This window comes from Suricata suricatta, chromosome 7, assembly GCF_006229205.1.
Source record: "Suricata suricatta isolate VVHF042 chromosome 7, meerkat_22Aug2017_6uvM2_HiC, whole genome shotgun sequence".
NCBI lineage: Eukaryota > Metazoa > Chordata > Mammalia > Carnivora > Herpestidae > Suricata > Suricata suricatta.
The window spans coordinates 117,084,023-117,109,164 of record NC_043706.1 but is presented as its reverse complement, the minus strand read 5'-3'; the positions used below and the strand labels follow the sequence as shown (position 1 = coordinate 117,109,164).

Genomic DNA, 25,142 nt, shown 5'->3' with positions numbered 1-25,142 from the left:
ATTTCTGGCATCCTTTATTTATGACTTCTAATATAATTGAGTTATAAAATGCCTTGAAATTTACCTGTTTTGTACAATTTATAAAACTTTTCCATTTTTGCATCCATCCATCCATTCAATAATAAATCTTTAAATGTCTGTGAAATGCCAGGCACTCTGCTGAATACAGAGCATTCATAGGCAGATTAGACACTGTCCCTTCCAGTTCAGTTTCTATATACACATATTAGTTATGTGATTAGGTGCTACAGAGTGGATGCTGTGACAACCCAGGTAAGGCACTCAGTCCACCTTGGGGGTTTAAGAGGCTGTAGAAGAGGTAGTCTGACTGCCTGCTGCAGGGCAGCCGGATTGGCTGTGGGAGGGAGTTATTGTAAGGTGGACTTAGGAATCACTTGGTCCAGTGTACCTTCTAAAATCACCCTTTTGTAACCTGTTAAAACTTTTTTACACCCCCCCCAACTGATTTAGAGCAAAAAATAATGCAAAAGCCAAAACAAACCAAAAAAGCTTACTTCCACATAGTAAATATTGTCATTATGTGGTCTTACTAGAAAGTACTTTTGTTCCTTTTATGCTAAGATCTGTACAGAACTACAGTATTTACTATGAACTGCACTTGGGAAAGAATAATGTCTCAGCCTTTTTTCCTTTTAAGTATCATGTAGATTTTTATTTATCCATTTTTATGCCATTGGCAGCAATGGCAAATCAGAAATTCTCCCATATCCAATCCCTATAAAGGGAAAATATTCCATGCATTTTCTCTATTAGAACACTTACGTATTTCCTTCATTAGATTGTAAGTTTTTCAGAGTCACCAGAGACTTCTTTTTCACAAATTTGTTGAATATATATAAGTCCTTATTTTACCATATCTCTTTGCATTTGATATATCACTCTATTGAAACTTCTCTTGCATAGTTATCGCTAGCTCGCAGCATGTTAGTGGCACACAGAAAGTGTTCAGTGAATCTGTATTGAGAAAATGAACAAATGTTTGGAAACAGTAACTAGGAAAAATCCATCTTTGAAAGTAGCATGAATCAAGTTAAAATTTAAATGTGTTAATACCTATACCATTAATTCTAAGAATGTCCTAGGAAATTGTAAAGTTACTACAGTGGTCCAAATAAACCCCCAAAGGAGCCTTATCCAGATATAAATTCTCATTTAGAGATACTTTCAATTCATTTAGCAATATATAATACCATTCTTTTAAATTTATTAAAGCCTTATTTATTCAGGTTCTGCATTATGTAATTGTAACCATAATGACAGGATCTTGGTTGGATCTTAGTCATTTACTCGTGCTAATCATCATACTAATGTAAACTAGATTGCCTAGTGAGTATTAAAACAACCTATAGAAAATTTGATTTAGAAGCTGGGAAGTAATATCTCCTTAAAATATTATTCTCATATGATAAGCTTCAGACAGAAGTAGGATTTATGAGGGAGTCTTGAGGGCTTAATATTTAATTACTGAACAACTCTATTACTCTTGAAACTGTTCTTTACCCCACTATACCATAACATCAACTCTTAGCTCATGACCTCCACTTATGTTACATTCTTCCCTAGAAGGCTGGAGATGAGAGACGGGCTATGTTTTTGTCAGCTCTGTTTCTTTATTGGTGCCTTATTCCTGAACAGACTACAATCTGGATTTTGTTTCAGCTATGAAAACCTCTCTAAACAGATCACCAGTGACTTCTATTTGCCACATTACTAACTGAAAACTTTCAGGGTTTTTTTGTCATGCCTGGGTGTGTTTGGTATATCACTGTCTTGAACCTCTGTTATCTTGGTTTCCTTGATTTTCCCTATACCTGTCCTTCAATTTCCTTCATGGTCTTCTACTTAACCTCTTTAATGTCTATCCTACTCTTAGTTTCAGTTTAATCTACTTTACTTAGGCCCACTTTTCTTGCCTCTGCCTTAGATTTCAGACATTTCAACTCGGATGACCCATAAATATCTCAGACTCCCGCAGTCTGAACGTCCTATCTATATTCTTTGCTCCTTCTGTATCTGCTACTTCAGTTGGCAGCGTTGCCGTCAGCCCAGTCTGCATGTTTAGAGCTTTAGAGCTGCACTGTTCATCTTGGTAGCCATAGATCACATGGTGCTATTTGAATTCAAATTAATTAAAATTAAGTATAATTAAAAATTGAGTTCCACAGTTGTGCTAGCCACACTTTAAGTGCTCGATAACCGTATATGACTAGTGGATATTGTATTGGGGACCACAAATGTAGAATATTTACAGAAAGTTCTGATGGACAGCACTACCTTCAAGTCTTTCTTGAATCTTCCTTTTTTTCTCTTTCCAAGTTGCTGCAGTCAGGAACAGCTACTCAATATATTTCATGCACTCAGTCGCTGTTCTCTTAGTTTGTCACTTTCATGTTCTACCTGAACTGCTGCAGAAGTTCCAAACTGTTTCTACTCCTCATTCGTAGAGGATACAACGGTTAGCAAAGATGTGTTCTGGGGTGCCTGAGTAGCTCAGTTGATTCAGCTTCTGACTCTTGATTTGGGCTCAGGTCGTGATCTCAAGGTTCATGAGATTGAGCCCTGTGTCAGGCTCGGGCTCTGTGCTGACTGTGTGGGGCCTGCTTAGGATTCTCTCCCCTGCTCATGTTCTCTGTCTCTGGGTCTCTCAAAATAAATAAATAAGCTTAAAAAAAAGATATTTTCTACTTAGTGTCATGGTTTCTGAAAGAAGACCTATTTTGAGTTAGTAAGATTTTTATTTTTCTCATAAGCATCTCCATTTACTTAGCTTAAATATAAGTCATTTTAATAAGTTTTTTATTGAATAATATTTTTTAAGATGGTAGATTAAAATATTTTTAATGTAATGAATGCCTTGAATGAGTTTATGTTGAAAATGATTTTGACTTTTTGAAAATTAAAACATTAAATGTTCCCATTAAAAAACCGATACTAAACAAATGGAAAATTTGTTTCTGTGTTTAAATAATATGCACGTAAATTTTATCATTGTTATTGCAAACAAAGGTATTTTGATCACCTCCTTTGTGCAAAATAACCTCTGACACAGTAACGTAAATGCTTATGAGCAGCCTGAAGTCGTATAGGCCAGACAGCTATCAAGAAAATATTTTAAAAGGTGGTTGGGTTACCTTTTGTTGACATGATCTGGAATTGTGTTTAACCAACTGTATCAGTATTCTTTGCTTTCTGTATCTAAGGAATTTCATGATGCCATATTAATCTTTTTCTTCAGTGAGTTTTTGACTTGTACTGTTACTTAACTGGGTATATTTGTTTTCAGCGAAAGTAATATTTTATTTGAATTTTTATTTTAAGCTTCTCGGAGCCAATGGAAATGTAAACATCAATTCAAAACTTCGTTTGCAGCTGTATTACCCACCTCCTAAGACTCGATCCCAATTAAATGTTGTTGAGGTTTTTGAATGGTGGTCAAAACATCCAAGAAATCATTACCCATCAACATTGTATGTGACTGTAAGAGGATTGAAAGTTCCAGAATGTGTAAGTTAATAGCACATATAAATATGCATTCTCTGTTGCTGAAATTGAGTGGTAACATTTACCATTCCTAAAAAGATAAGGTATCTAAAATTATTTTCTAGAATATAAAAATACTTTCAGCAGCTACGTATTAAACCTATACTAGCTGATATTTTAAAAGATACTTAAATGGGGTTACCTGGGTGACTTAGTCAGTTGAGCATCCAACTCTTGATTTTGGCTAAGGTCATGATTCCAGGATCATAGGATCAGACCCCACATCAGGCTCTGTGCTGCATGTGAATCCTGCTTAAGATTCTCTCCTTCCCTCTCTACCTCTCTCTCTTCCCCCTCTACACCTCTCTCTCTTCCTCCTCTCCTACTTGCATGCATTCTTTTGCTCTCTCTCTCTCAAAAAAAAAAAAGAGACTTAAATGAAATTTTAGTACTAAATAAAAGTTTCACTGTTAGGAGAATTTTTAAGTTTTTTTTTTAAACATTTATTTATTTTTGAGAGACAGAAACAGAGCACAATCTGGGGAGGGGCAGAGAGAGAGAGGAAGACACAGAATCTGAAGCGGTCAGCACAGAGCCCAAAACAGGGCTTGAACTCACGGACCACGAGATGATGACCAGAGCTGAAGTCAGATGCTTAATTGACTGAGCCACCCAGGCACCCCCTGAGAATTTTTAAAAATAATATTGATTTTTAAAAATTAAAGATAAAAGAATGATACAAAGTAGGAGTTGACAGATATTTTCTTTAAAGGACCAAATAGATAATATTTTGGGCTTTGTAGGCCATATAGTTTTTGTTGGAAATACTCAACTTTGCCTTTGTAGTATAAAAATAGCTACATACACATATGCAGGCAATGCTAACAGATGGATGTGAATGTGTATAAATAAATAAAACTTTATTGACAAAACAGCAAACTAGATTTGGGCCAGGCATTTTCAGTACCATGATATATAGGCAGGCTTTTCACAATACTATTCAAATGATCAGTAAATGTTTCTGTTGCTGTTTTCCATAGATTAAAATGATGAATGACATTAGCAAAGAGTTGGTTCTAAAACAAAATTCTTGTTTTTGTCTTATTTGCAATGAGATATTTCAGAACAGTTGCATATTTTGTAATTGATATTATAAAAGTTGTGACAATGCGGTTGGTTTGCATTGGTTTGAATCGAGTTAAATCTCTTCTTTAAAAAGTCAAGATTTAAATACTTTAGGTCTTTAAGATACCAGTTTTGTGGTATTAAAGGTAGAGATACCATCCTATATCAGACCTGTGAAATAACATCTAGTAGGTGTTGGTGAAGAGGGGAAAACAAAGGGATAGAATTATTAAAAACGTTTCATGCAACCCTTGGAGTTCTGGTTTTTTCCTCCCAACTTTAAGCTTTTTGGTTTTATAGAACTATAATTTCAAGCTCCTTTCATCTTGTTTAGACTAATGTACATAAAAGAATGTTTTTCTCAGTTACGTTTTGAAAGCATTTCCATGTTGTTTGTCTCAATATTTAAAAAATGCTCTGTTCTAGAAGAGATAAAAAGATTAACTTAATATTTACATTTTCTCATCTTCTATTCATATTTAGATAAAGCCGTCTTATGGTTCTGTGGTGGCTCTTCAGGAGGAAAAAGGCAAACCAGTGCACTGTGAACGATACACCGAGGCCAGTTCATTAAATGCAGAACCTGGACTAGAAGATTCCAAGGAAGTGGTGAAGTGGAAGCGACTACCTGGGCAGGTTCGGTGTAAGATTACTCCCGATTCATTTAGAGATGGCCTTTTTTTCCCAAATGTTTTATTTATTTTTGAGAGAGAGAGGAGGAGACCGTGAGCAGGGGAGGGTCAGAGGGAGAGGGAGACGCGGAATCCGAAGCAGGCTCCAGGCCCTGAGCTGTCAGCCCAGAGCCTGATGTGGGGCTCAGACCCACAAATGTGAGATCATGACCTGAGCCGAAGTCAGATGCTCAACCGACTGAACTGCCCAGGATCCTTATTTACTTTCAAAGCTCCAACAGTTCTGAGGGTAACTAACTTGCTACTTAAAACTCTCAGATTCTCCCTGTTTTTTTACCACAATCTTGTCTTTCCATTAATTCACGTGACAACTAATAATACTAGATGTATTACTCTAATAATACTCATTGTAATACTCTAATAATAGAGTGCATATCATGTGCTTTATAAAAGCACTGTCTTGGGGCACCTGGGTGGCTCAGTTGGTTAAGCGTTTAGCTCAGGTAATGATACCACCGTTTGTGAGTTAGAGCCCCGCATCAGTCTCACTGCTGTCAGCGCAGACAGAGCCTGCTTCAGGTCTTCTGTTCCCCTGTCTCTCTGTCCCTCCCTGGCTCTTGCTTATGTTCTCTCTCTCTCAAAAATAAATAAAAATATAAATAAATAAATAAATAAAAGCATTGTCTTAGGTTCTTTGTACAGGGACCAGGGTTTGTTTCATCAGTTGGCTGGAGCGGCCATAAAGAAACACCACAGACAGGGGGGCTTGAACGGCATAAGCTTACTTCCTCATAGTTCTGGAGGCTGAAGTCCCAGTGTTAAGGGTTGCTTTACTCGGAGGCCTTTCTCCTCAGCTGGCAGATGGCTGCCATCTTGCTGCCTCTTCATGGTCTCTTCTCTGTGGGTGCACATCCTGGTGTCACTTCTTCATGTAAGGACAGTAGTCTTAGTAGATTAGGACCCCACCCTATGAAAAACAAACAGCTCATTTAATGTAATCAGCTTTCTAAAGATTTTTATCTCCAAATATTATTATTAGAATATAAATATTCTGAAGTACTAGAGTTAGGGTTTCAACTATGAATTTTAGGGGACACAGTTCAACCCATAACAGCAATAAAAAAACAGATTTCTGATATTTATAAGAGGTGAATTTCATGAGTTTTCCTAGTAAATAGATTTTATTAAAAATGGATTTTTAATGGGTTCTTGAGATTCTTTTTTACAATCCTCAGCTTCTTCCTGAGTCACATTTTGATGGAGATATACACATATATATTTTTCTACCACAGATTGGGTAGTATTTATGCTTTTATTAATGTTTTCCTTCCTGATTAGCATTTTACAGTAGCAAGAAACATTGTTGATACAGTTTTGCAGATCTCTTACTTATTTCCACAAGGAGTAGAGTGGTTCGTTTTGTACATCTGAGACGTTGCCAGGTGCAGTTTATCCAAAATCTTAATTTACCCGAACATTCAGTTTTACATAAGAATTGGGGCCCCTGGAAGGCTCAGTTGGTTAAGCATCCAACTTTGGCTCAGGTCATGATATCACAATTCATGACTTCCAGCCCCACATCGGTCTCAGAATGTGCCCCACATTCCAACTCAGAGCCTGGAGCCTGCTTCAGATTCAAAAATAAATAAAAGTTAAAAAAGATTTAAATAAAAGTCTAATATTCCACTTTCCCAGTAACTGCTTATAATTTTTTTATGGGTTTTTGAATTTATTTTTGAGAGACAGAGTGCGAGCAGGGGAGGGTCAGAGAGAGAATGAGACACAGAATCTGAAGACCACCCCCAGGCTCTGAGCTAGCTGTCAGCAAAGAGCCTGACATGGGGCTTGAACCCAGGAGCCATGAGATCATGACCTGAGCCAAAGTCGGATGCTTAACCGACTGAGTCACCCAGGCGCCCTCCTAATAACTGCTTATAATGCTGCCTGCTAATAATGCTACTGAATCTTGGTGCTACTTGTGAAGCACCTGGTATCTATCCAGAAAGCAGATGCTTGATCTAATAGTCTTTGACGAGGCCCAGCAAGCACTTGACCCTCTGAATAGTTCCTATCAGCTATGTGTAGAAGTAATGGTTACTTTTAGGGTGCTGTGATGAACATATGAAAAGACATTTGTGAGGAAGTACCACATTCGTAGTCTCTAGTAAGGGTCCAATAGATGTTTAATTGAACTTTCGAAATAATAAGAATTAAGGCTCACTAAAGTTTGGAAGAAGTAAAATTAGGGAAAATGAAAATAAGTTGTATTTTCTATAGTAGATATTATACATGAAAAGTTTTGGGTTCATCTGGTAATTTGTAAAAATGAAGAAATTTTAATAAAATTAGTGAAGAAGAAACCATCAGGGGGTGATTGATTACTTTGAAAATATCTTTTGGAGGGCAGCCACAAATGGCTATTTTAAGAGAGAAAATGAGTATTCATACATCTGGGCTTAAGCTAGGCCCTACAGGGCATTTGTGGCCTCAGAACAAGTTGTGGTTCAGCAAATATCACTTATGAGGTGTTGCGGAATAAGGATGTGATACGACATTTTTTTGTGTGCATGGTTGTATCTTTTGTGCAGTAGTGACAACTTATAGAGTACCAGATAGTGACATTTTTGCTTCATAGTTTAGGTGAATTAAGTACTAGTCAGATATGGAGTATAAATTGACTTTATTTTATGGAAAACTGATTCCCGTTTTAGGAAGTAAAATAATTTACTGTAGTTTTCCATCATTCTGTTTACTTCCTTTTCTCTTTCTCTGCATCACAATAAAGGGACTTAAAAAAAAATAAAGCTCTACCACTACAGTAATTGAATTAATAACTAGTCTTCATATTTTAATATTTCTTATTTTCCTTAATATATGTTTTTTAGACTTGCCGTATCCCAAACAAGCACCTCTTCTCGCTAAATGCAGGAGAACGAGGATGTTTTTGTCTCTCTTTCTCTCACAACGGAAGAATCTTAGCAGCAGCCTGTGCCAGCAGGGATGGATATCCAGTTATTTGTGAGTAATAATTTTACCTGTTTCATCTGATTGAAGTCTATGTGGAGGACATTGTTTAGTTTTTAAAATTCACTGAAATCTTAATTTGAGTCATCTCCCAGGTTTTTAACAATAATTTTACAGTTTTCTGTGCAATTTATGCTCAGAAGTAGAAAGAGAATGATATGAGGGATGGTAAGTTTATTTTTAAAGCATGCAGGAGGATTTTTGTGAGCATTTTCTATTTTAAATATAGAAATTTAGAAATGTGCATTAATAAATCTCATGAGGAATTCTAGTCCACTATGGTCAGTTGGTAGAAGTGATAATTTAAATTACAAAAGCCTTCGAATTTCGTATGCACTAGAATGGAAACAGTTGGCTCAGGACTGTCTAGAGGGCGACTTCTCATTATGGTAGAGAAGTCAGCTGAGAGGCCAAAACCCACGCTCAGATTGCCTTTAAAAGATTAAATGTAGAAAACCCCTTCTGCTGCTATTCCGGAAGTACTTCTGTTCCGCTTAGTATTTAAAAGGGCATCTGGTTTACCAGTAGGTGGAAGTAGAGACTTGCACTCCTTTTTGTTCCATATTAAGTCAATATCTTAGAAGATTTTATTGTGAACCTAACTTATAGCAATACCACAAGGCCTTGTTAGCCAAATTGGGTCTTTGTTAATTCTCTTACTAAATCATTTTAGTATTAGAAATGTTTTCTAAGAATAGCATGGTTTAAATTTCTTCTTCAAAGAATTAAAATTTTGTTGGAGTTTAATTGATTTTAAGTAAAGTAATGCTTTTTTCACGAAAGCCTAAATTATAGAATCTTTGAAGTGAGTTACAATTTAAATGTTATTTACTATTTAATGGTTGTCAATGATTATTAGAAAAATTGCTTTGAAGAAATGAGAATAAATGGTGATTGGAGCATATTGTAAAATTTTGTATGTGGAAGTTCTTGTATCTAAAGGAAATAAACTATTTTTAGGTAGACTTTGAAATTTTTTATGCTAAAATATCTTTGGTGATAATATTCTTGGAGACAGTGCTTACCTTGTGTACAGATTGTCATAAACTATGTATTTGCATATTACCGGATTAAGGATTCTCTGTCTTGGAAACCCACTAATTTTTGAATATTTTCATTAGTATACGAAATTCCTTCTGGACGTTTCATGAGAGAATTGTGTGGCCACCTCAATATCATTTATGATCTTTGCTGGTCACACGATGACCGCTATATCCTTACTGCCTCCTCTGATGGCACCGCCAGGTTAGTATACGTGAGAGGTACTTCTCGTGCGTGTCGTTGGCCGTCAAGGAAAGTCAGTGCTCTGATGCGTCAGTTGTGTTTGGCTGGTCAAGGGACTATCAAAGAGATGCATCCTGCAGACTGATTAGATAAGTGGTAGTGGAAAACTTTTTTCCTGAAGATGTTTTTATTAAATATATTGTATTTATGTAATGTATGATACTTCTGGTCTCGGTGTCTTTAAATGATCATTATATACAGTTTGATTAATACTTTGACATAAGGTTATTAAACAGTTGGTATTTTTGCAAGAATATAAGCTCTCAGCGGTAGGGACTCTGTCTTCACTGTACGCTGTGGGCAGGGACCAGGCCACAGTGCTGCCCCATACATGGTGTAGGGGCAATAAAGATTTCCTCTGCTATCCAAAAGTATGGCGTTTCTATGAAATTTTTCTTAGGACAAAAATAGCATAAAATGAAGAAGTAATTACTGTTCATTTATATGGAAAAGCTTTTGAGTGTTCCCAGACCTAAAAATAACCTCGTGGACTTTTCTGATACTGTGGGACCCATCTTGCTAATGGATGCACACCATAAACTGGGATAAAGGAGAGATGCTCACAGATGCAGCTCAGAGCTACAGCAGCTTGCTGTGCAGACGCCGAATGCAGTTTCCAGGGAAGAGCTTGGCGGTGCGCTGCCTCTAAAAGGGCTCACTGAAAAACAAATGCTGCACTCTGTTTTTGCTTTTCTCTTTTTTTTCATCAAAGCAAAAATCCTCTTCAGATGTATTTTGGTTGGTGAAAACAAACCGAAAGTATTCATAGAGGTCTTAGGTAAAAGCAAAGTGGTGTAATACAGACTTCAGAAAAGCAGGGGATACTTGTAGGTGAATATGCACCTCATGTTTTAAGAGTTTTCTAGATTGTCCATATTTGTGTTTTTCAGAATGTCAGTCATAAAATAATCTAACCCCTTCCAACCTAATAAGTATCACAGTAACATTTAAAAAAATATTTTAACATGTTTTCATTTTTGAGAGAGAGATAGAATGCGAGTGGGGGAGGGGCAGAGAGAGAGGGAGACACAGAATCTAAAGCAGGCTCCAGGCTCTGAGCTGTCAGCACAGAGCCCAATGTGGGACTCGAACCCATGAGTGGTGAGATCATGACCTGAGCTGAAGTCACTTAATCAACTGAGCCCCCATTTAAAAAATGACATTTTTAAAAGCTACTTTGTGAAATGTCATTGACACTGTTGTAACTGTTTGCTCTACCTTGCATGTATTCTGAATTAGGCAGCTTTTCAGAATGCCTTTATAGATGTCATTTAATTTGATTCCAACAAAGTTAGGGGGTACGCATCAACATTTGTTATTCCTATACACTAAGAAGCTGACACTTAGAAGCACTTCACCATCCCCTTTGACTTCACTCTTCTGCTTCCTACTTTTCTAGCATACTCTGTAGCAGACACTCCTAGTGTCTGGGTCCCTTCTGCTATTTACCTAATCTGCTTCCTTTTAATATAAAATGTCTAAGTCATTAAGATGTTATCATTACTGTTTAGTGCATATTTAAATGCAAAAGAAAGTAATTGGTGAGAATCGATTTCCTTTCCTGTGTAGCTGGGAACCTGCTGGGAGTCCCTCCTTACTTCTCACATTAGCTTTCAGACCCCTCCTCTGCTTGTTTTCTCGGCACAGCCATTCTGTCCCGTGCCAGGTTGTGCTAGAGAACAATTTGTAACCCTGACTGGATGTGTAAGTCTTAAAATCACCTGAGCTCTCATCTCCGTGCACAGTCCTTTACCTTATCAAAATTCGGCTGTTTCCTTCATTCCTCTGGCAGCACTTGCAGGCCTCACGGCACCTAGAGTCCTGTACACCCGAGTCACATCTTCCCACTTTCATTCGCCACCTGCCTTCAGCTTACAGCGAAGTGAAGCCAGACACGCACTTCTGTATTCCCCTCTGTCTGCTGCCTTAACAAAAATGTGAATAAAGACACTTTTCCGGCCACCCTTTGATCTATGCTGTTAATCTCTGTCCCAAAGTCTGCAGCTCTGTTTCTTACCTCTTAGCTCTTCACTATCTTCCTCTCTATTGGCTTTGTCCTGTCATCCTAAAAATACATTGAGATCTTCTTGAGTTTTTGCCTCAACTCCTCCTGCCTACTAGACTATCAGGTTGTTTTTTCTTTCTACACCATCAAGGGCATTCTACGCACATTGTCTTTACTTCAACCCAGTTAGTCTGGCTTTCATTCCCCCTCTGCGAGATAAACCTTTAAGAGGTCAGCAGTCGCTTGCTGATCTTCAGATTCAAGGGCCAGTTTTGGTCCTTCCCTGTTTGCTTTCACTGCAGTACTTAATTACTGACTGGTCTTGAAATATTTTCAGATAATGGTTTCCTTGACAACCTCTTCTATTTCCTTATTATGACTCTGGTCAGTTCTCATTCCCTGCCTCCGTTCTTCCTCCTCTGCCTGTTCTCTGTAGATGTTTATTCCCAGAATCCTCTCCTTGTCATCTTCCCTGGTTTGGTGCGCTCATCCTGGTCTCTCTTGTCTTCTGGCTTGGAGTCTCACTCATAGGCAGTGACTTATAGCACCCACTTTTTTTCTGAGTCGCACTTTCTGTTACACACTTCTGTTTGGACTGTCCACTGGCACCTCACATCAGACTTGCTGATATCACCAAACTTTGCTCTCTTCTTTTAGTCCTTTTGTGGATTTTTTAATCATATCCTTATCCACCCTGTCTCCTGGGCTGGGAACCCAGAAGAACACTCATTTCTTTTTTTCTTCCCACATTCCTCTCCATATCCAAGCAATGCCAGGGTCTGTCAGTTCACCCTTCTAAAAGGCTCACCATTCTGTCACACTCTTTCTGTCCTCACTGGTGTTACCTTCATTCAGGCGCTTGCAATCTGCTCTTAAACTGTTGGTGCTAAACTTTCCCATTGTTCAGTCTCTTGTTCCTCTGTCTTTCCAAAACCATCTTTCACAATGCCCTGATTTTTGGAATTGATTATCACAGCCCTTTTGAAAATGTCCCAGTTTCTGGGGCACCTGGTGGCTCAGTTGGTTGAGCATCCAGTTCTTATATTTGGGCTCAGGTCAGGTTGGTGGCATTGAGCCCCATTTCAGACTCTGCACTGACAACATGGAACCTGCTTGGGATTCTCTCTCTGCCCCTCCCCTGCTCACATGAAAATATGTGAACACATTTTAAAAATTAGAAAGAGAGAGAGAGAGAAAGAAAAGGAAAAAAAAAAAGAAAAGAAAAGAGAAAAGAAAAGAAGAGAAAAGGAAAGAAAGAAAAGAAAAAAAGAAAAGAAAAGAAAAGAGAAAAAAGAGAAAAGAAAAGAAAAAGAAAAGAAAAGAAAAGAAAAGAAAAGAAAAGAAAAGAAAAGAAAGAGTTCCAGTTCCTTAGCATGGCGTGACAGGCATGTTTCTCATTGACCCTACACCCTTGCCCTGTGCACTTGCTATATGCCCTCGACCTCACCCAATCTTTTCAAATGCCCATAGTATCTTACCCTCTTTGGAATCTTCGTGCCCTGTAGCCTTGCCTCCACTTCCTGTGCTTACATGCCCTTTTCCTAGTATTCCTGACCAACTCAGTGACTCAGCAAACATTTAAGTGTCTTTTGTGAGCCACCATGGGCTCAGAGTCATCATTTAAAACCCAGCTCAGATTTAACCATTTCTTGAAGTCTCTTGGATTTTTCCACAGAGCACATAATATATTGTAGCAAATATACATTTTTCTTTGTAGCTTTGAGAGCTCTTTGCATCTTAAAAATATTAATGTGTTAGATTAACTGAGTAAAGAGAGAAACATTGTGGCTAGAACCACTTTTGAAAGAGGTAAAGACTGCTAAAATGAATATGCTAAAGTCCAAAGGCAGAGAGGAGAGTTGATAATGCCAAGGGTGGCAGAGGCATGAGTTTCTCTGGCTGCGTCTCCTTTAGTCTTCCTGAAGATCCACACCGCATGTCGGTGGTAGTGTCTCTTGAGTAACTCTTTCCTGCTGGATAGCTGTCTGCCACGTAAGTTTAACCAGAATCTTTAGCTGTCATCCATATAATCTGTATTTTTCTCTAACCAGCAACTCCTAATATAATCAGACTTACCCCATGTGTAATGGCTCCCAGTTAGGCACATAGGTCCCCATGCCATCCCTCATCCCACATACTGTAGTAACTTGTTTCTTCTTTCTCAGTTCTAATAATTATTTGTGAATGTGCACTCATCTAGTCGTTACAAGTTTGAGTATATCCTTGTTATTTGTCTGTGATCAGCCTGTTTTCTCCCAGACTCATTAACATATTTCTTTTGTTCTTGGATTCGACCATTGCTTGCTTGATGAAAGCCATTGTTCATACCAGTTAGGTCTTGAATGAAAAGCTTCATTTTTATTTTAAAATGCTGTGCCTGTTTTTTAAATTTTTTAAAACACATTTATTTATTTTGAGAGACAAAGACAGAGCACAAGCAGGGGAGAGGCAGAAAGAGAGAGGGAGACACAGAATCTGAAGCAGACTCCAGGCTCTCAGCTGTCAGCACAGAGCCAGTCATGGGGCTCAAACCCACGAGCTGTGAGATCATGACCTGAACTGAGGTCGGATGCTTAACTGACTTAAGCCACCCAGGTGCCCCCCAAATGCTGTGTCTGTTTTAATTGAGCTGTCTTTAAGATACAGTTACTTCATTTCTGCCTGTTATATAGTATTTCAGATAATACTGCTGAGATTTTTTAGCAAGCAACTAAAGTTTTCATCTTTTAATCAATCTTAACAACTTTAATCACAAATTAGTAATTTTGTTCTTTCAGTAAGTACTATATTTTATGCAGCATTCATTGAAAGTATTACTATGGTAAGAATGTTTATGCAGTGACACACATGCTTTATTTTTACTTGAAAACATGTTCTTTCACTTCCTTCATCATTAGTTTGGATTCTTAGTAATTGAGGATCATATCCTGTATTTGAAGCAGCTGCTGAGAAAATGCATAGAATGTTATTCTTGAATGGCAACTGTATTTTTTCCTTCTTTGATAATTTTGAAAGGGACTTAATTTGCTTTAGTTCTTAGGTGCTAATTGAAAGAATGAACTATAAATTCCCTCATTAAAAAATTAATACATTTTTCTAATTCTAGTGATTTAATCAAATTTTTAAAAACCCAGTGTTCCCTGTCTGTAGCTAGATTTTTCCTATTTTTACACATTGACTAGAACTGCAGAGTATCTAACGTAACAGTTTTAACCCTTTGGTTTTAAGACTATGGCAGTGACAGTAATACTACTTTTTAAAAATTGTCCATTATTTAGAAGAAGAGATAATGTGAGTGTTGAACATAAATTGAATATATAATGTAAGTTAGTCTGTTTACTATAAAAAAATCATAATTATTTTAATCTTATTTTATGCAAGTATTCATACAGTAATTTCATTATGGCTTGTAAGTCTTTGAGATCATACCTGTGCTATGAAATTACTTATATAAGGTTAAATAGAGTATCCTGTTCTCTAAACCTCTACCCATAAGCACTTTGCAAAACCGATATGCACAACCTAAGCAGGGAATTAAAGCCCTCCCTAGATTTTATTTTTTGTATGTGATGTACTAACTGCAGTATTTTACCAACTATACAGTGTGTATTTAATCAGTGACCAAAGTAGGTATATTTAAGAAAAACAGACATATCTAAATATAATTTTTCATTTTACAGTATAGATTGCAATTAGTAGGCAAATTAACATGCTTCATAATAACTAAGATGTAGCATTGTCAAAATGTAAAGAACCCCAGCCATCAAATCTTTGATCGTATTATTTTTGATTGTTAGGAAATTTAGTTTACCATTGGTTATTATCATTGCTTACTTAAGTCCCATTGGCTGTGTTTTTAGAGAAAGCTTTAGAAACTTCTGCATTTCAGAAGCAATATATAACTTTTTATCCTTTTCCAGGATATGGAAAAATGAAATAAATAATACCAATACCTTCAGAGTTTTACCTCATCCTTCTTTTGTTTACACGGCTAAATTCCATCCTGCTGTGATAGAGCTGGTGGTGACAGGGTGCTATGATTCTGTGATACGGATATGGAAAGTTGATACGAAAAAGGATCCTGCCATATTGATCCGACAGTTTAATGTGCACAGGAGTTTCATCAACTCTCTCTGTTTTGATATTGAAGGTAGGTCACAGTATATCCTTGATGAAGGCTAGTTTCATGAAGAATTTTTTTAATTTTAGTTCACTGAAATAATTTTTTTAAGCTCAAAAGATTTTGTGGGTTGATAATTAGATGTTTTTGGATATATGTGTATTTTGCAGATCATATGGTGGACCTAGGCACAGATTTAGCACTGAGGGGGTTTTCTTTAGAATTTCAAGGTCATTAAATTCCTAAACATTTATATTCAGATAATCTTTGCTGTGACAACAAGTCGTATATCAAATTTCATAAATTTCGTTGATTGGTGATTATCCCCTCAGTAGGTTTTTTTTAAGTTGTATCTGTTTATTTTGAGAGTGAAAGTGTGAGTGGAGGAGGGCAGGGAGAGAGAGAATCCAAGCAGGCTCCACACTGTCAGCGCAGAGCCGGGTGTGGGGTCAAACCCACAAACTGAGATCATGACCTGAGCCAAAGTCGGACACTTAACTGACTGAGCCACCCAGGTGCCCTCTCAGTAGGGTTTTTTTTTTAAGTGACTTTGAGTGAAAGGGTTAAAAGAAGGGGGAAATACCAAAAGAATATTAGATAGTGAGGGAATACACTGTGTACTGAGCACCACTGCATTCAGCTAACAGTTAATAGGTATATGTTATGTAGTTGTCTAAATGTATCTTAAGAAATTTTCAAGAAAAAATTTTTCTATTATTGACAATACTTAGGATGTTTTCAGCTTTCCTATATCATGAACACAATCTCTATGAATTTTATTCATGTGTGTATGTGTGTGTGTATATAAAGCTTTGTTAACACTGTTTTATAATTATTTTATTAACATAAATTCCCAGATGTAAGGTTACTGAGTCAAACATTACTGGAGTCCTTGCTGTGTGGTTTAATGTTTTAAGAACTTTACATGTGTAAACTAGTTTATTCCTCAACAATCCTGTATGAATATGGTATATACCTTTACATTATTTCAGATGCTATATATGTGGACTATAGCTATAATTAATTAGTATGGAATCCTATCAAAATGATAGTACCGCTAACATATTCAGTTTAACTATAAGGATGAATTGGAACACATTTAGGAAAAGTCAACCAAGGACAGAAACGTTTCTGTAAATTTTGTCACAGTCAAAGTAACTCAGACCATAAAAAGAGGAATGAATTTCTTCAAATGTTTGACTAAGACATCTATACATGAAACAAAGAAAGTCAGTCTGTGTTGCTCCAGTAGGTAGAGATGGAGCCAAAGCTGCAAAAGGTAGATATTCTTTGTTCAGAATTAGAAAGAACATTCTAGTATACAGAGTAGTTCATCAGTTGAATAGCTGCTTTGTAAAATATTAAGTTCACAGTTGCTGAATAATTATCTGTTCATGATGGTATGGAAGATATTCCTCAATGGGTATGAAGTTGAATTTGATGGTCTCTGAGGTCCCACTCAACTATGAAATGGTTTGACTCTAAGAATGTATGTTAACCTGAAACACCTGTTATTTATTATTTTATTCATTCTCTAATTGTTGAGTTTCTACTGGTTTCAGGTATTTTGCTAAAAGTATATATTAAAATATAGGTGTTTTTCCAGAAATACAAAACAAATTATACAGGTTAATGAAAGTGAGCAATAGAGACATATTGGATAATTCAAATTATTTGTTTGGTTTTATAATTTGAACTATATACAAATGCACTGAAATGCCCATTTCCTTTTGTATTCAAGTTCAGGTAAATGACAAGTTCAAGTAAATTCATATAAAGATCATTGAGATTTGACTACAAGTTGTGTTTTGGCTTTTGGCCTTTTTTTTTTTCTTTACTAAAATACCTTTTAATAGCCTTCTGATTCTTTGTTATACTGAGCTGTGTTTTTCCAGTTTCATATTATTTGTTTCTACCTGTGTGTAGCACTTATAAAAGGGTAATTTTTTTTTAAATAGGTCATCACATGTATTCAGGAGATTGCACAGGCATGATTGTTGTTTGGAATACCTGTGTCAAAGTTAACGATGTGCAACAATCAGTGCGCCACTGGAGTGTAAATAAGGTATAAAATCCTACTTCATATTCAGGGTTTAATTAAAGAAATTAGAAAATATTAGACCACATGACTTTAAAAATATGACATGAGGACACACTGTTCTCTCTTCAAAAAATGTGAAGCTTTTCTCAGTCCCTTCATGTTATCATTGATTAGTCATCAAGTCTTCCTAATGGCCAGTTGATGATATAGCAACTTAGTGAAAATTTTCGTTTTGGTCAGATTTTACTTTCTGAATTTGAACCCTAATTTGTGATATGGCATTCAGTGATCCACTACCAAAATTATGCTCGAATGAGGCATATGTTATATTACCATCTATAAATCATAACTTACATTTTCTGCTATTCATATTCTTTCCTTTGACCCAGTAACATCACTAAAAACAGCATGCTCAACGTTTTGTTGACAGTCCTGTCTTTCACAATGATGTAATCAAAATGATGTAATTATGAGTGGGGTCTACCATTCAATCACAGTAATTGTTTTCACTTAAACTTAGCTAAGTAGGCAGAAACAAATGAATAATATTTCACTTTTGGAGTGTTTTTACAGTGGCTGGTGTATTCAGCAATTTTGTTGGTGCGTACTCCCCAAGTTAGAAATACAAATGGAGAGGCGCCTGGATGGCTCAGTCGGTTGAGCGTCCGGCTTCAGCTCAGGTCATGATCTCACGGTTCGTGAGTTTGAGTTCCACATCGGTCTCTGTGCTGACACCTCTGAGCCTGGAGCCTGTCTTCAGATTCTGTATATCCCTCTCTCTCTGACCGTTTCCTGCTCTTGCTGTCTCTATCTCTCCAAAATAAATAAAAACCATAAAAAAATTAAAAAAAAAGAAATACAAATGGATTTGTAAACATGAATTTGCTCTGTATAAGTTGATATAGTTTTTATCCTATAGGCTATACTTTTATTGTTAAGTTTTTGTTCTTCTATAACAGTTGTCCTCATTTGGAAAAAGACACTTTAAGTGAAAAAGAATTTTTATGCACTTTAGTTGAATCGATCAGATCTGTTTTAAAAACTGCGTATTCTATTTTTAGTCATTCTCCTCTACTCTGTCAGATTAATGATTGATGGCTTGGGATTCATCTTGTAGATTAATTTCACACACTTTGAAAATAACTTTCTAATTACTTAAATACCTGAGGGATTGGCAAAACTCCAAAGGCACCTATTTCAGTAATTTGCATGTACAACACAAAGCCTATGATTTGTCTTAAAAATAATATGTTTCTTTACCTCAGTATAGTAACTAAAAGGCAAATTTATCTTCAAAATCTACAGCCTGGTAGGAAACGAAACGGGAATGTCTTTCAGTAGCTAATGCCCTACAGTAAACTGTAGACTCTGATTTCTTACCTGGTTCTCTTCAGCCAGCAGTGTGAGACATGGAGGTTACACTCAGCTGTCCCTTACGTTGCACACACTCCCTGTTACAGGACATGGGCTTCATAACAGGGCTTTCTTTTAGTTTGAGGATGAGTATGATGCAGAACAATACAGAGGAAATCATTAGCAGACACTAGAGACACTAGACCTGCTAGCACTTTTCTCAGATTCATGCCCAGCACAACTTGTTAGACAGCTCTAGGTTGTTAATTTGGCACAGTTGCAACTGTGTAAATGTTCCTCCTATCTCCATCAGTGCATCCCCACTCCCACGTTGTAGTTCAATCAGTGTAACCCCCACTGTACTGTCAGTGTTCGACCTTTTCCTGTAACTCTTAAAAAGGAGCTAGCGGCAGGTCTTAGTGTCAGACAGCAATAGCACAGGCTCAGCTGCTGCTGCTGGTACTGTAGCCCTCTGTCCTCCAGCTGGTGCCAGACAGCTGCTGAAGAGGAGACCCTCTAGGAGCTGAGGACAAAACATAATGTTGGGTCCTTGAAGGAAATGAAGGTTAGTTCCAAATTCTGCCTGCAGGTTACAGCAGACTTTCCGTTGACTCTGTAGACTGTAGTCTAAGCAGTTTTGCTTTAGTCATTCTTCTGCATGAGGCTCATCCAGGCAGATTTTCCTTCAATGTGTATGTCTTTCTTGACATCCTTAGCCAGGCGTCTTCCATAGATGCCTTAAATAACTATTGGGGGAAAAAAACCCTAGATTTGGCTCCACCATTACCCACCACCATACGGAGGAAAGCATTGTGGCTGGTGTAATGGGTGTTGTTACTGCTTTATGAGAGGGGCTGAAGACCGCCCTCATCCACCATGGCCCAGCACATGGAATTTGTGAAGCTGCCAAAGCCTTAGACAAGCATCAAGCCCGTCTTGTGTGCTCGCATCCACCTGGGATGAGCCTCTGTATGTCAGGTTGGTAGGGAGGACCCTTGTGCTGAGCATCAAATCAACCTCATTAAGGTTGGTGATGACGAGAAACGAGGGGAGTGAGCCAGCCTCTATGAAAGAGAAGAGGCAGGGCCATCCTGTAGAGTGGTTGGTTGCAGCTCTGTGGTGGTTAAGCCGATACGGCAGAGAGACTCAGGCAAAGGATGTCGTTGAGGAATTGAACAAGTAAAAATCTTGGGTTTTGTTCCTCAAAAAAAATCCCTAAAACTACAATCTAATTGAGCTCAGAATAAGAAGCCAATAACATACCTTTTTCAGGATAAAGTGGAAATAAGTACCTGAAAAAGAATCTCAGACTGAAATAGAATTTGAAAAGTAATTCTGTACTTACTTTTGCAGTTATAGAAATTAGCTTTCTTATATGATAGTAAGCAAGAAACTTCAGTGTTGAAGTTATGTTTTAGGAAGTGCGTTTTATTTGGGGATATACTACAACAATGACAATTAAGTGTAACATTACATAACATTCAAAAAATATGTATTATCAGTTTTATTTTCAATCTTTGTTGGGGATTCTTTGGCTAGCAACTTTAAAGGATCCTTTAAATTGCAGTTGAAAATGACTTCAAATTAATTTTGTACTCTAAAAGGGGCTTCATATTCAATAAACTGTTCAGTGTAATATTTTATAATCTTTTTAAATCATTTCAGGAAATTAAAGACAGTGAGTTTAAGGGGATTCCCATAAATTATTTGGAGGTTCATCCCAATGGAAAACGATTGTTAATCCATACCAAAGACAGTACTTTGAGACTTATGGATCTCCGAATGTAAGTATATTTCAATATTGACAGATTAAGCGCTCATAGAATAATAACTGAATTAATTCATATTTATAAAATGCAGCTGTAGGTCTTAAGTAGACAGTTTTTCCCCCAGAGGACATCTGACAGTGTCTGGAAGCATTTTTGAATGTTAGTATATAGTGGAGAGAGACCAGAGATACTGCTAAGCATCCTACAGTTTGTAAGATAGTCTCCCTACACAACAAAGAATGTTTTGGCTCCAGTATGAATAGGTCTTGCAAAGGAAACAATCAGCAAAACTAATAGGCATCCGATGGAATGGGAAAAGATAGTTGCAAATGACATATTGGATAAAGGGCTAATATCCAACATCTATAAGGAACTCCCCAAACTCCACACCCAAAAAGCAAATAATCCAGTGAAGAAATGGGCAGAAGACATGAACAGACACCTTTCCGAAAAGGACATCCAGATGGGCAACAGATATATGAAACGATGCTCAACATCACTCATCATCAGGGAAACACAAATCAAAACCACACTGAGATACCACCTCACGCCAGTCAGAGTGGCTAAAATGAACAAATCAAGAGACTATAGATGCTGGCGAGGGTGTGGAGAGACGGGCACCCTCCTACACTGTTGGTGGCAATGTAAACTGGTGCAGCCGCTCTGGAAAACTGTGGAGGTTCCTCCAAAAACTATTAATAGAACTCCCCTAGGACCCAGCAATAGCACTGCTAGGGATTTATCCAAGGGATACAGAAGTGCTGAGGCATAGGGGCACATGTACCCTAATGTTCATAGCAGCACTTTCAACAATAGCCAAATCATGGAAAGAGCCTAAATGTCCATCAACTGATGAATGGATCAAGAAGATATGGTTTATATATGCAATGGAATACTACATGGCGATGAGAAAGAATGAAATCTGGCCATTTGCAGCAACATGGATGGAACTGGAGGGTATTATGCTAAGTGAAATAAGTCAGGCAGAGAAAGACAGATACATGTTTTCACTCATGTGAAACAGGAGAAACTTTGAAGAGAGGACCGTAGGGGAGGGAAGGGGGAAAAATAGTTAAGGAGAGGGAGGGAGACAAACCACAAGGACTCTTAAATACCGAGAACAAACTGAGCATTGATGGGGGTGGGGGTGAGGGGGAAATAGGTTATGGGCATGGAGGCGGGCACTTGTTGGGATGAGCACTGGGTATTATATGGAAACCAACTTGACAATAAACTATATTAAAAAATGTGAATAGTTCTGAAGTAGACATATAGTCAGTTGCTCTTTGTTGTCACAACTTTAAAAAAAGAAGAAATTTCTGCCGTAGATATCTTTTACTTTTATGATAGTGGTATTGTGTAGTACTCTGATATACTATCATAACAGAATGAGATGGCTTTTGATAAATATGTGCTTGCTTTTATCATTGTGTTTTATTTCTAAATAAGGAAAGGAAATATCCTTAATGTAAAAAGCAGAGAAGCAGAGTTCTAGAAGAACTAGCATGGTCTTCTGATGGGTTTTGTTTGGAGTTAATAGCACTTGTTAAAACAAACGAGACAAAGCTAGTTCTGTTAGTTGTCATTGTATTTTGAAAGGAAAATGTGGTAGTCTATACTAGTTTATTCTGCAATTATCTTTTAGGGCTAACTGTTAAGGCCTTCACTGTTTATGTGGAGGTCTTCCGGGAACTGATATCAGTGCTATGGGAGAATGATTAGCAGAAGTAGTTCATTAGGAGTTTATAATCTAGTTGTTCTGCCTCCAGAATAACTCACAAAACATTTAATTAGGCTACATTGTGAGATCTTCTAGGATTGGAATCTTCTTATTCGTCTATCATACATAGTACCTATGTTATGCCTGGCAGGTAGTAAGTACTTGATATGTATTTTTTTTAAATGAAGATAAATACATAATAAGCATTATATCTTTCATGGCAATAGTACAGGTGATGGTAGGTCTACTATAGTCTTCTGTTAAAGGCTCTGTGGAGAGGCTGGCCTTTGAGCTTGAATTTAGACAAGATGGAAGTGTTGTCAGGAGGGTGGAAAACATGAAAAGCCTGGAATAAAATTCAGAAATAGGATAATAGAAGTTGTGTTCAACTGTAGAAGCATAAGTTTCGTGATCGGGAGTGCTGAGGGAGGTTCTTTTTTTTTTACTTGTTTTTAAAGTTTACTCATTTATTTTGAGAGAGAGTGCACATACATGCAGGGGAGGGACAGAGAGAAAGGAGAGAGAGAATCCTAAACAGGCTTCTTGCTATCAGTACAAAGACCAACATGGGTCTCCATCCCACAAATTGTGAGCTCATAATCTGAGCCGAAACCAAGAGCTGGACACTGAGCCAACAGAGCCACCTAAAAGCCCTGAGAGGTATATTAGAGTAGAGATTAGAGCCGGATTTTAGAAGGCCAGGCCTAAGAAGTTTGGTTATTCTCCTTTTCATCAGTAAGTAGTATTCAGCTTAGAATCATGTTTGAGCTCTAGAGGCAAACTGCTTAGAGTCAAATCCTTCCTGCCTTTTCCATCCCTGAACAATTGATTAACCATTCTCTGCCTCTCTTTCCTCCTCATTCACATGGGGGAAATAATACACCATATTTGTAAGGCTTTTATGGAGAAGAAGTTAGTTTACATATGTAAAGTACTTAAAACATTACACCGTATAGCAAGGACTCTACATATGTTTGACCCAATAGCATCAGGTCTGGGAATTTATGTGAAAATAATTATAAAACAGTGAAAAAGTACATTTACAGGAGCTTGTTCATAGAAACCGTGTTCAGGGTAGGAGAAAGCTGGGAACATTCTGTTGTCCCATAGTAGAAGATTTCTTAAGGTACATTTAGATAGTGATATAATACATACCTACTAAAATGATAATACCTAATCTGTACTTTCTAACACAGAGGCCCATTATTCATGAATTCATTGTTAAACCAGGGGCGGTAGTGTGTCTGCCTGCACATTGCGAGCACTAAAATAAAGTTAGCTATTATTCACAAGTGACAAAGTCTAGAAAGTTACATACCATATTTAACAGATGATTTAATAATATTTTTACTTAATATTTCCACAAGTATCCAACTATGAATTGTGTGATTTTAAAACTTTATCACATGGCAGTGCCTAGGTGGCTCAGCTCAGGTCCACATCTCACAGTTTGGTTCATGTGATCAAGCCCTTTGTTGGGCTCTCAATTCTCTCTCCCCGCCTCTCTCTCCTCCCTTGCTCATGCATACTCTCTCTCTCTCAAAATACAGAAGTAAACATTTTTTAAAATTTATCACCTGGAGAGGCCCCTGGGTGGCTCAGTTGGTTAAGCGTCCGACTTCAGCTCAGGTCATGATCTCATGGTTTGTGGGTCATGACAGCCCATGTCAGGCTCTGTGCTGACAGCTAGCTCAGAGCCTGGAGCCTGTCTTCAGATTCTGTGTCTCCCTCTGTCTCTGCTCCTCCCCTGCCCATGCTGTCTCTGTCTCTCTCTCCCTCTCCCTCTCTCTCTCAAAAATAAATAAGACATTAAAAAATTAAAAAAAATAAATTTATCACCTGGAAAAAAATAAGAATATAAAAATTCTGTACATTTTTTAGTAACCAACTCAAATCCTACTTCCGTAATGTAGGGTCTCTCTTCTTAGCTAGAAAATTAATCACTTATATCCAAATCTGCAAAGTACTCTTTTTGTTCTTTTGTGGCACTTTCTATATCCATTTTCTGTTTTATACTGATGCATTCCTTCTCTGTGCTGCTAAATTAGAAACTCCCTGACCTGAGAGTCCCTGGGACTATCTCTTTATTCTACACCCATCATAGAATGTCTCCCATGTAACAAAGTCTCAAAAATTGTTAAACGCAAATGAAGCATTTAAGAGAAAAGTTTGTTTTTTAACCACCAATCTTTTCAATGGCAAAGACAGGTTACATTTGTGAAATCTTTTTTGTTTGTAGATTAGCCTCAAGGAAATTCGTAGGTGCAGCAAATTATCGGGAAAAGATGCATAGTACTTTGACACCATGTGGGACTTTTCTCTTTGCTGGGAGTGAGGATGGTATAGTATATGTTTGGAACCCAGAAACAGGTAAATGTCTCATTGATCTTAAAAATATTTTTTGGTTTGTTTTTATTTTGAATAAAGGTAAAACTACCATTTTCTGAAATAATTTTTGTCTAGTCCGCCGCCCCTGCCGGTGGGGCCGTGGATCCTTGCGGGTTCGTTCCTGAGGGAGGGAGAGAGAAATAGGGCAGGAGGGAGACGCAGAGAGTGGAGCAAGACAAG

At 37.4% G+C, this 25,142-nt stretch overlaps 1 protein-coding gene, 1 long non-coding RNA gene and 1 pseudogene across 15 annotated transcripts in view; 2 read left to right on the top strand and 1 right to left on the bottom strand.

The window, feature by feature from the left end:
- The window catches only part of AHI1 (Abelson helper integration site 1), a 194,186-nt gene that overhangs the window by 30,434 nt on the left and 138,610 nt on the right, over positions 1–25,142 (top strand). For all 10 annotated transcript variants that reach the window (XR_003910543.1, XR_003910544.1, XR_003910545.1 and 7 more), the window contains 8 exons: positions 3,340–3,525; positions 5,110–5,262; positions 8,144–8,276; positions 9,404–9,527; positions 15,492–15,721; positions 17,650–17,756; positions 20,751–20,869; positions 24,814–24,944. Coding sequence is in view for 7 of the 10 variants with exons in the window: in XM_029943881.1 (XP_029799741.1) it covers positions 3,340–3,525; positions 5,110–5,262; positions 8,144–8,276; positions 9,404–9,527; positions 15,492–15,721; positions 17,650–17,756; positions 20,751–20,869; positions 24,814–24,944 (1,183 nt within the window). In the remaining 3 variants the exon portion in view is untranslated. The remainder of the gene's footprint in view (positions 1–3,339; positions 3,526–5,109; positions 5,263–8,143; positions 8,277–9,403; positions 9,528–15,491; positions 15,722–17,649; positions 17,757–20,750; positions 20,870–24,813; positions 24,945–25,142) is intronic.
- On the bottom strand, positions 644–11,884 carry LOC115295723. 5 transcript variants are annotated; one of them, XR_003910550.1, is made up of 5 exons: positions 11,737–11,884; positions 11,584–11,631; positions 11,320–11,491; positions 6,044–6,225; positions 644–975 (listed from the first exon to the last, which is right to left on the bottom strand). It is a non-coding gene; the product is annotated as an uncharacterized LOC115295723 (long non-coding RNA). The 5 variants fall into 5 exon arrangements; XR_003910547.1 differs by having other exon boundaries at positions 11,584–11,884; XR_003910548.1 differs by lacking the exon at positions 11,320–11,491 and adding an exon at positions 3,404–3,592 and having other exon boundaries at positions 11,584–11,884.
- Positions 19,892–20,268, top strand: LOC115296394 (annotated as a pseudogene).